The 11,827-nt window shown below is 40.2% G+C and overlaps 1 protein-coding gene across 2 annotated transcripts in view; it reads right to left on the bottom strand.

The window, feature by feature from the left end:
* Positions 1-889: 889 nt before the first annotated feature.
* Positions 890-11,827, bottom strand: part of sh3pxd2ab (SH3 and PX domains 2Ab) — a 50,867-nt gene continuing 39,929 nt past the window's right edge. The window contains exons 8-14 of one of the 2 annotated variants that reach the window (XM_044373100.1): positions 10,679-10,792; positions 7,874-7,957; positions 5,246-5,363; positions 4,815-5,143; positions 4,543-4,592; positions 4,063-4,182; positions 890-3,890 (exon numbers count right to left, since the gene is read on the bottom strand). In XM_044373100.1, coding sequence (XP_044229035.1) covers positions 1,956-3,890; positions 4,063-4,182; positions 4,543-4,592; positions 4,815-5,143; positions 5,246-5,363; positions 7,874-7,957; positions 10,679-10,792 — 2,750 coding nt within the window. In that variant the 3' untranslated portion in view covers positions 890-1,955. The remainder of the gene's footprint in view (positions 3,891-4,062; positions 4,183-4,542; positions 4,593-4,814; positions 5,144-5,245; positions 5,364-7,873; positions 7,958-10,678; positions 10,793-11,827) is intronic. The other variant, XM_044373101.1, reaches the window with a different exon arrangement.

Below are 11,827 nucleotides of genomic sequence, written 5' to 3'. Positions count from 1 at the left end.
GTGCAACAAAACTGAGAAGCTTCACATACCAATGATTACCACCTGTAATAAGTTTTAATTATATTGTTTATTATATGCCACATTGATTCATTAATAAATTCATTCATCAGATAATTACTCCCCTCTCATATCTCTTTTACAGACTATGATGGCCATTTCCACATAAAATCTTAGCCCACATGAGCAGCTTTAAAAATGCTCTTACAACAATGAAAAAAATGGGTTAATTTTGGTTTCCTGCTGATTCAAACTATTTCTCTTTTCTAAATATGCCAGTGTGAAAGTACATCTCATTATTTTGTCTTCAGTTCTCATTTCTCAGTCATTTTTGAGATCTAGGATTAAAATGTTTTTTTTCTAATAGCCAATTATCACACCTGATGTAATCAGATCAGGTTATATCAAATAATCAAAAGAGACAACGGGATGTCTCAAGCTAATAGAACAACAAAATAAGTATTTTCAGGCTTTTTTGCCTTTCATTTAGACAGCAGACCATAGAGATGTGACAGAAAATGAGGAGGGAGAACTTGCAACTATCCCTGGGGACTGTGAGTACATAGTCACCAGGGGATAAACTAAGTTAACTGTATAGATTTATTGTAATGTGTATAGATATGTGTGTTTTTAATGTGATGTACTGTATGTTGAATGTGAATGTGTATTCTATGTGAAATGTATCACGGTATTTACAATGACTGAAGCTCAAGTGACTTGTGTTTTTGTCACACAGACTCACAGATCGAATGAAAGCCCTTTACAATGGTACCAAACATTATATTAAAATATTAGTAAATGTCTTTAATGTGTGTCTAAATGAAAAAAGCATCATACTTAAAACTCCAAATGTGAATATTAAGTGATGCAAATTTAAAAAAGGAAGTACAAATAATTGTTCAAAAGTGCATTTATTTAAGTCATTCTTTTGGCACTTCAGTTATCATCGCTGGTCACACAGTTAACACACAGTTAACATAAAACAAAAGTGAGCATCCCCGCACGACTGCAGCTGAAAAGTTATGTCAAATTTACTGCCCAGCAGAAATTTTTAATGTTATCAGGATTATTAGAGCAGTCAGCTCTTAGAAATGTTTGAGCGGTTGTGAAAATGTGTTTATCAGTAACTTTCTTAAAATAATAATAAAATAAGTAATAATATTATTTTTAAGTAATGAATAAATATATTTTTTGCTGAAGTTAGGGAATTTGTAATTTGGACAAAAGCCTCTGAAATAAAAATAAAAAAACATACAAAAGGCTCATATCAGGGAAGTCATCAGGGATTAATTTCTGATTTAGGGAAATAAAATATTGTGATAATCAGAGATGCTCACAAATTGTTTCATTAGGACAATATTACACAATTAAATGGGTAAAATATTTAAAATAAAGGTGACATACAGTATAAAAAGATATTAAAAAACATGCAAACAGACAGCACCAAGATCAGACTAACACAAAGCAGCTTTGGCAACAACTGAGATTTTCTTTAAGGAAAGGAGGAAAAATGTTAAATCTTAACAGCCCAAGGCATTGTCAGTATATTGAATCATTTCAAACATGCAGTAAGTTTTAAATGCTTAAAAAGTTGTACAAAATTACATTATAAACTTACAAAAAAAAGAAACGTTCAAGGGGTGGACACAAAATGACATTTTATTTCAAGTTAAAGGTAACGACTGAAGCATTTAATCATTCTTCCACTATCTGGTGTTATAATAAATTGCTCCTAATGCAACGTCTCAGACACTGTATCATGTAGACTCATTTTACCAGATGTCTCATTTCAATTCAAAGTCACGATCTGATCTGGCTGCTCATTTTGGCAAAGGTACCGGATAAGATTTCAATACTAACTTAATGTCTTAGGGTTAGCCTTTTTCACAAAATAAATGTGTCTCTTTTAAAAGTCTTTACACGCATGTTCAGAGTTCTGCCAGCTCCACACACAAGCGCTAGTGCTTTTTCTCGAGGTAATTTGAAGGAACCCACCCTTTCCGTGGTCTGCCATTGTCCAGAACCTTGCAGTACCACCAGCCATTCGGGTTTCTGTCAAGAACCTCCAGACTCGTCCCCTCAGGAAATCCCATGGTCTCCTCGTCACCATGGTAATCTGCTATGGAGACATACACCTCTCTGAGGTTGTTATGGATGATGTGGGGCTTGGGTTTCACTGTGGATACAGGGAGAGCATTCTTCAGAGAGCTGAGGCCGAGGGATTCAGAGCTACCGGTACCAGATCTGTTCCTGCTGGGTAGTGCTATATTGTTTGGTGCCAGGCTGCGCGGCACTGTGCCAAAAGAGGCATTACGGCGCACTGTGGGGCTGGCACGAGGATGGTCAGTGGAGTTGAGGGATTCGTTTCTCCTGAGAGAGCCGACAGGGCTGGGACCATCCCTGATGGGGGCTGATATGAAGACGGACTGAGGTCTGACGACCTGCTGCTGTTTGGAGCTGTTCTGCTTCTGTGATCCAAACAAGCCGGTAGGTTTGGAGAGGCCACCAGGAGGCTTGGAGGGGATGGGTGGGGTGACCTTCTTTAGGTTTTGGTTGATGTTGTTCAAGGCCTGCACCCTTTGCTCATTCTTCTCCAGGCTGTTGGACTTGCTGAGGCTTCCAGGTTTAGTGGGAGTGCCATCAGATTCGGACCCTACCATGTCATCTTGTTGTCTGACTGGCTCCAGGTAGTACGTCGGGGCCCAACCCTCTGTATCACCCCAGCGAATGTACCACCAGCCACTCTCCTGCTTCTCCAGCACCTCCACCTCCACTCCAGCAGGGAAGGTGAGCTCACACTCTTGGATCTTTACATAGGGATCTGTGGTGCGATAAAGGATAGAGCCTTCCAGGTCAGAGTCTCCCCGGCTACCTTTGGAATAGATAGAGGAGAGATCTGAGGTGCTCTGAGAAGAGAAGGAGTCCTCAGAGGAGATGACAGAGGCTGTCTCAGAGTCCTCGCCTTTAGTTTTACTGCCATTCTTCAGCTGCCCTGTGGGCCGCAGCTGTCTTCTCAAGGTGCTGATGTCCATCTTCTCAGCACTGGACGCCTTGGCCATCTGTGGTTTAGGCCGTACCACTGGCTTTAATTTAGATGAAGACTTGGTAGCAGAGGATGCCTTGCTTTCCTCTTGATCTTTCTTGAGTCTGGACAGATCTGGGGTGGACTCAGTGGAAGCAGACTTAGGACTAGACGCCTCCTCAGCTTTGGTTATAAATGGGCTCCCATTCAAGTCAATCTTGAGCTTCTTACCTGCAGATCTCCATCCCGCTGGTGCTGGGTTTATGTTTGCAGCCTTGCCAGTTTCTGACAAGACACTTGTCTTGGAGGAATTTGAGTCCCTACTGCACTGCCTCTCTGGCGTCTCCCTGAAGGGCCGGAAGCCGTCATTCTCATAGATACACTCTTCCTCTCCCTCCGCTTCCACCTCTGCCTCATGGCCATCTTCAAATGACTCACCCATCTTGAAGGACGCACTGTGAAGCGATGAAGCTGGGGAGGGCTTGGAGGACAGATGGGATCCCTTCTCCGAGGAAGTGTCCTCATTCTTTCCATCCACCAAGGAAGCTTCTCCCCTCAGAAACTCAAACTCAGACTCCATATCCAGATCACCAATGGCAGGAACATCATATTCTGGCTCTTCATACACAGGCCTCCCAGGAGACACAGGGGACTCTGGAGCCTCAGATCCAGGACTGCTGGGAGGTGCAGTCTCCACTGAGTCCTGTTTTTTGACAGGAGGAGCTGGGGGTGGGACTTTGGGGCGACACAGAGTGCTTGTTCTACGATTCAGATTGGGCTTTTTACGTTTGTCAATGTAGGAGCAGGGAGCCCAACCCTCCCTCTCTCCTATCGCGACATACCACCAGCCACCAGAATTCTTCTCAATGACCTAAAACACATGTTCAAAAGTTTAAAATCTGTTTAATCTTTGTACGGAGGCATTTTAATATATTTTGTAACTGAACAATAACGAATACATTTATCAATCTACAGATATATGGTTGTTACACAAGTTGAAGAGAGTTTTGTCCCTAAGGTTTACTTTACAAGAGATAGCTTACCTCTGCTTTCTGTCCTCCATTGAAACTGATCCCATCAGATATACAGGACTGAAAATCTGCAATGGTGTAATACTCTGCTTCAACTGTAGGGGGCTCTGGTGGGGAGGGCAACTGAAATCCCTGAGCAGAAAATGAGATCAACACAGTTATACTTTGGTAACTCTATAAAATTCCTGTGCATGACCACTAATCTGAGTAATTTATACAAACATAATGGGTCTGATTTATCTTTTACATTATGGATTATTTGGTTTTGTTCCTCGAACAAGAATAAAAACTCTGAATAAAACTGAATAAAAGTAAAGTCTGTACACTGTCAGTTACAATTGCTCACAAGGGGTATATATATTTATTGGCACCTCTTCAAGGTTTGTGCTCTTCATCAACAAAAGGACAAATAAGTAAATCAATCTTAGTTACTTAATCTCAGTCACTTTTTTGTGATGAAAGGTTAATTACTAAAATATCGAACATTCTTACCAGGGTTGCATCTCTTCGAGGAGGAGGTTTTTGCCTGAGAACTGGAGAACCTATGAAGCAATCACAGAAGAAAAGAACATACACATTTCTTTGGTGACATTTCAGAATAAACATTTGTAACCCTTAAGAAATGAAAGAAACAAGTTACTAATAATAGAAAAGTTATTGTCATATTTGAAATCGAGTAATTAGTGATCTACTGTCACAGATTATATTACAAGTTAATGAGAGAAATTTAGACACTATGGTGACATTACGGTGACATTACTAACCAATTTCCACCCGATGAGGGGCAATACGGGCTATAGCTGGTGAAGGAGGCTCTGCTTTGCTTTTTCCATCCTGTTGAGTATTGACAGGGCTGGAGTCAGAGCATGGGATTGGCAAACTGATCTCTTTCCTGGCCACCTGGGGGCTCTCTGGGACACCTTCAGTCTGCACGTCTTTCTCACTCAGGGCTTTCTTGTTAAGCAGGTTACTGATCTCCATGATGTTGCCAATAATCTCCACTGGGCCTGTCACAGTCTTCTTACGGGGAGAGAAGTCATCCTTCATCTTCTTCAGGTAAGAGGCTGGAGCCCAACCCTCCTTATCCTGGTATCTGTGAAATTAGTCAGGAGAGAAAACAATAAACATGAGACGATGAGCTTTTTGTGTTGAGAACAGTGAAACCTGAAAGTAAGGCAAGTGATCACAAGCTTACCTGATAAACCACCAGCCTTCCAGGTTCTTCTGAATCACCTCAACAATGACTCCTTTTTCAAAAGCAATTTCATCCTTGCCCTGGCTGGTGTAAGGCTGCACTGTCATGTACTTTTCTTCTGTCAAAGCCATAGCAGAGAATGACAACAAAGTTAAGGTTTTGAGGACTGAAAACAAAATATTTTTTTATCCAGTAAAAATAAGGAAAAGATAAAGATATGTGTATTCTATAAATCTTCTATTGACTCTCTACATTCACATGATCATTCTGCAGTTATAAGAGAAAACAGTAAACTAATAATCACTATTATAACATCCGGCAACATACTTGTACAGTAATATATCATGATATATTATTTTGTGATCCATTGGCACCAATTTTATATGATACTAGAGCAGAGGTGTGTCTTTTCTTTAATACAGACTTGAACTGTTGTGCTTTCTGGCAGTTCAGCTACCAGATGTGAGTAATGTGTGATTAAATGTTTTTGGCACACTCTGCTTCATAAAATTTGTCTAGTAATGTTTTTCGAAACTGAAAGCCCTTTATAATGCAGTAAATATAGTACACAACTAATCTCTTTTAGGAATGTAACTAACGATAAATTTCGATTGATTAATCTGTCAATTATTTTATCAATTAATCATTTGGTATATAAAATGTCAGAAAATAGTAAAAAAAAATATCAAAAGAGTCAAAGGCGACACCTTCAGATTTTTTGTTTTGTCCATCCAAAACCAAAACATATTTAGTTTGCTATTATGTATAACAAAGAAAAAGATTTAAATCTTCAAATTTGAGACGCTAAAACTAGCAAATTTTCTGTGTTTTTGCTTAAATAATGACTGAAACAATTATTTGATTATCAAAATAGTTACCAATTAATCTTCTGTCGATCGATTGCAGCTCTAGTTATTTTACTTTTGTGGTGGTTATATGTTTCTCTGAAGTTACACATATAGTGTGATGTACAATACATTGAATATTGTTCAGCAGTAGAGTATATCGCATAGCACAAAATAGCTTGTAGTGTTAGCATCATTATCATGAGAAACACATCATGACAGTATTGATTTATCAGTAACAATATCTGGGAGTACTTGTATGTATTCCTAAAAATGTGGAATGCAATTTACTGGTATTGACTACAGCATATGGCACAAGCTAGTGTCCTAACAGTTTCCTTGGCCTTGTGACAGCGAGCATCTCCTAACTCGGGCACATAGCAGAGAGCAGTGGCTCCATGCTGATTAATGTATTCCCACAAGGCCAACAGGCATAGCAGAGACATCATTTCCTGTCATTATGGCAATTCCTGTCTAAACACAGACGGTGCAGGGAGAAGAGGTGTGTTCAGAAGGGAGAAGAGGAGCTGTTTTGTATGCTGTCCTCCTAGTTGGTATACAGTCATTCAGTCACATTCTGGTCACATACAGTTTTATTCCATTTTCCTTTTCTCCACCCATTTCCCAGTAGGTGAATGGGTGTGGGATAGTTATTCCCCTGACTTGCAAAAACTACAGTAAGTTTCGCGGGTAAAGGATATTTTTGTACACTTTATTTTCCTTTTGCCTCGTTCTTCCGGCCTCTTTGTGTTGGGGCTGGTAGAACGTTTTCCTCTCACCAACCTCTCTCAAACAATATCCAGCAGTGCAATGAAGGGAAACTCTGAATCAGATGTTATGTTAACCACAACATGCATCGCCTGCATCAGTGTTATAAATCATTCTTGTGGAGTCAGCAAAATATCTGTCCTTTTTTTTTTTTTTTTTTTTTTTTTTTAAACACAAAGCAGGATTTCAGTCCTAGGGTGGAAACAACTCTCTCTCCACTCCAGAGAGCAGCATTTAGTTCTCTAGAAACTACTGCCAAGCGCAAAGTTTGGGCTGAACTCAATAGCCTATCCTCACTCCTCTGTCAGCAATCCAAATGCATCTCCTGTGAAAAAAAACCCTTGGTAAGAAGAACATGTGCAAGTTTGTCATTGAGAATGTGATTTTCTTGCTAACTAAGTAAGAGATAAATAAGGCTCTTTGTTAATCTGTCAATATTAGTTGTTATCTGCACCACAGAAGGATAAATGTCTGTTTCTACCACATGTTGGTAGAACACATATTCATTAGAAAACTACACACACGCTTCATTTGCTCATAAAAAAGCAAAATATGGTTCTAAAATGTGGAATAAGGCATTCCAAAGTGTAATACGCAACTACTTTTTGATGAGTGGGTAGCATTTTTTTTTTTTCTGTGATTCTGAGAAGATTGGTTTTGGCACACAGTGTTTAATTATAATGAAAACGCTTGCATGGAGCAATTTTGTAGCATAATTTGAGCTTAGCATCAATAATTGGTGTATATAAAAGTTGCTGATTTCACCTTTGCTTTCCAGGCTCATTTCATATTAACGTCAGTTAGTGGTTAGTTGTGGTGGATTGTGGCTCATGATAAAGACATTTGCTGGAAGACAACACAGAATGCAAGACTGAACAATTATGTGCATATGGAGAAGGGCAAGTTTAGTCTTGTGATAAGAGACAATAAATAAGACCAGGCGAAGAGAACAATAACAAAGAAAGGGAGGGAGGGAGGGAGGGAAGGAGGTGATGCAGCATCTGTCTCAGTTCACCTCGGCTCTGCTGCCTGCTGATGACACCCCCCAACGTCCATCTCCGGTCCAGCCTCTTCAGATGGGCCTTATGTCGCTTAGTAACTAACAGACACAGATGGTGACCAGACAACAATGAACAAACAAACATGGAAAACATGAAGAGCAAGCACAAATGTTGCACAAACACACAGCACACAAATGACATGGACCCAACCAAAGGAGCCCCATTATTAGCCACATGGGAGACATGAAAACAAGACCACAAAGCCAAACATGATGGACAGTTAGAGTGGATGGATGGGTGGTTTGAGGAGTGAAGGTTATAGAGGAAGTGTTAAACCAAGACATCTTCTCTGTGGCTTGTAATTAGGATGTTGTTAGCATGGTTTCCCCATCCTGTCGTGTTAGAGCATCTGGGACACGCATTGCTGCTACAGGAATGCCATCCAATTAATAGAGCAGCTGAGAGTGCCGCTGGTTGGAGTTGTGTGCCTCAGAAGGTCTATATTTTCCTACCTCTTTTATAGGCAAAAGAGTGGAGACAGGAATTATTTCTGCCAACTGAGAAGTCTTGTGTCACATGTCAAAATGATAAAAGAAGCTCCTGTAAATGATCTTACCGTATGTAATTTCCAGTGATGGAAATAGAATCTGAGAGATGGGTTGAAATAAATAAAAGTATTTTAATGTGATTAAGTTAAGCTTAGTACTTTAAAGCAATAGTTCAACATTTGGCAAATATGTTTATTTGCTATTAGAATTTGCTGTGATGAGAAGATTGATACCACTCTCATGTCTAGACAATAAATACGAAGCTACCGCCAACATCACTAACTCATTGAACACATTATATCCATTTGCTTGATTCGTACAAATTTCCCTGGGACCAGTAACTTCCTGGTCTCCACTGGTTGCTAGGCAACTACTCAAAGGCAAAAAATAGTCCAGCACATAACACTCCCGTAAAACGCTGAATTGCTCTTTACACAGATGAAACAAATGATACCTAATGTAGATAGGCGGATTCTGTTACCTTTTGAACAGTCAGGATAGCTGTTGTCATTTGTTTTCATAGTTTGTGCTAAGCTAAGCTAACTGGCAGCTTGCATTAGCTTCAAATTTACTGTACAGATATGTGACAAGAGTATCAATCTTCTGATCTAATTCTCCGCCAGAAAGCGAATAAGCATATTTCCCAAAAGTATTCCTTTAAGCAATTGTTTATTATTATTATTTTTGTATAAAATATGACCAAAACAAGGAGGAGGATAAGCATATGTATGCTTCCATCAATGTCACTCACGTCTCGAGTCGGCGGAGCTTTAAACATGTCTCTTTTTTTGGCTTTTCAAAACAACTATCATGTTTTCCATTTTTTTCTGTGACAATGAGGTGGTACAGACTGCTGAAGACCACAAGATTGACAAAGAGATGTTTTATGAGTTTCATGCCATTCCCATGACTGACTAGACATATAAACACTAATTGCACTGACAGATTGTCCTTCCCAAAACTCGCTGGCAAGAAAACTCCTGTTATCTCTGACTAGGTAGATAGGAGTGTTGGGTGTAGACATTTGCATTTAGGTATGCGTGTGTCTGTGTGTGGTCATACATTTGCGTTATGCATACATGTTGAAATCTTTTCTGTTGATAGGTAGATTATGTATTGGAAAGTTTCAAATGGGAAGAAAAGGGCATTCAACATACTGTTAAACTGTAATACTGCCTGGCCTCATGTATTCTCTCTGACTCCATCCCTGAGTCATAAGATATACAACACCAAGGGGATCCTGGGTCCCATTGTTTCAGAGCGTACCAATTGTACAGCAAAAGATGTTTTGGCCAGAGTGCTGGAAAATCCTGATGTTTGTTTGGAAATGTAATACGCAACTTAATTATTTCCGTGCCTCCAGTTTGTTGGGTTTTCTCTAACACAATGTTGCATAAATCTTAACGAATAAGCTGCAATTGCTTCACTACCTGTCAAAACTATCAAAATCTGAGTATGTGACACTAATTGAGCTCTATTGCACTAAGATTAAAATGTTGTCTACACTAATATTGAAAAATGCTAGAAGAATGAGATGGCTTGAGCTCCTCTTAGATGTCTCGAGATGATTGCATGATTGGACTCCATCTCAAACTTCACTTGTCAGCATGATATTCTGGCAAAAAAAAACAACTTACATAGGTGTGTTTCCTATCAAGGTTTTGGATCTTGCTCTGACTCCAGTAAGTTCACGAAATCAGCACTTGTCTACTGTACTGTAACTTATCAGCAATTGCATGAAATAGCATAATTCAAGTCAGAGCTTACACTGATTAACAATATCCATAATTTAGAGAGTATGACTCATTAAATACTCTCATGTTTTATTCCTTACTGCTGATGGAAACACATGCCTCTTTCATGAGCTCACTCCACGGAGGTCATATCACTTAATATTGCATCGCATCTCTACTGTACAGTGCATTACTGTACAGCACGTCACTCCAGTGCACCTCCGCACTCGGTTGTGGTCTGGTCTCTCCTGGCACTGCTCCTTGCTGTTTACTCAGGCTTGAATCTGTACTCTGTTCAAGCGTGCTTATGATGGCAGGCAGACAGAGAGAGTTGTTCACACCAGCCCGGCGTCAGCCGTTAGCGTAGGCTGGCAGTGGTGAAGCAGGGGTGAGTCTGCTCCATTTTGTCACAGATCAAAGACTGAGGATTTGAGGGCAGAGGTGGTGTCTGTGTGTGGGTATATGACAGAGTGTGTCAGGTTGTGTGTGTGCTTGTGTGGGTGGGTGGGCAGGGGCAGGAGAGTTTACAGTGACTTACCTTCCCCGGCTTTTGAGGCGCCCAGCTCCAAGTCATCCCGTGTACCACTGTGGGAGTTGAGATAGGTAGCAGGGACCCAACCCTGCTCCTCTGCAGTGCTGACAAACCACCAACCTGTGGAAACACAAAGGAGCTGACTATCACCAGGACTATGTAGAGTTTACCGAGGTAATCAGATGTAGAGTGTGCAGGACATTTAACAAACATGCACTGCATCACATAACAAGAGAGGTATAACATAGACTGTATGCGTGTAAGATAAGATACATGAAATGATAGAAAGTGCAGGATTACAATGTCTTTTAGGGTCTAGAAGTTTTGTTGACATTCTGCCTGTAATTCTTGGCCTGTGATAAGAACCCTTCCCTAGAAGTGAACATAATAAATCTCTACAAAGACGGACAAAAATTAGCACAGATGATGTCAGCTGATGTGACCATAGATTTTCTAGTTTGTCTTATATCCCCTGATAAATCACTTGTGTCTTTGTTTTAGTCACTGAACCCCGATTTGATAAAATATCTCAGATCACAGGGATGAGCTACAAATGAACATGAACATGAGGTAAAAAAAAAAAAAAAAAACAACTTGACTGCGCTGCCAACAGAATCTATAACTACAGCCAGGGCCAAGAACATCAGAGGGAACACCGCCTGGCTGTTGCTCGACTCATGACGAGGACTTGTTAAACCTGCGTTTCATCAGGATCAGTCATGATTTTAGTGGGCAGGACATTGCTGGTGTGCTGTTACTCACTGAAATATCCATTTGCAATGTTGCAGCTGATTTGACTTGGTTCCTTTGGCTCTGACAACTGCTTTATGACTAACACCTCAGCTGGAAAGGTGCACATAGAAAGCAATGTTTCACTTCTACAAAATCTGCTCCAAATGAGGTGACTTGAGTACAGTGATCTATTGTGTTGGATAAGGTGTGTTGAATGACAGCTTATTGCAAATTTAAAGTCCATATGCACATTAATCAAAAGTCACTCCACATTTGTGACATCATGTCAGCTCTTAGCAGGAGACCAAAGCAGCAAATCTGGCAAAAAAAGCCGCCCTATATGTGGTATGCCGCACATATGATATTTGTTGTGGTAACAGGAATACAATATGGCTGACAGCTGTGTGGACAACCCATAAAAGA

The sequence above is a fragment of the Thunnus albacares genome, chromosome 14 (assembly GCF_914725855.1).
Source record: "Thunnus albacares chromosome 14, fThuAlb1.1, whole genome shotgun sequence".
Lineage (NCBI taxonomy): Eukaryota > Metazoa > Chordata > Actinopteri > Scombriformes > Scombridae > Thunnus > Thunnus albacares.
Note: the sequence above shows the minus strand (reverse complement) of the source record. Positions and strands in the feature narration are given on the sequence as shown.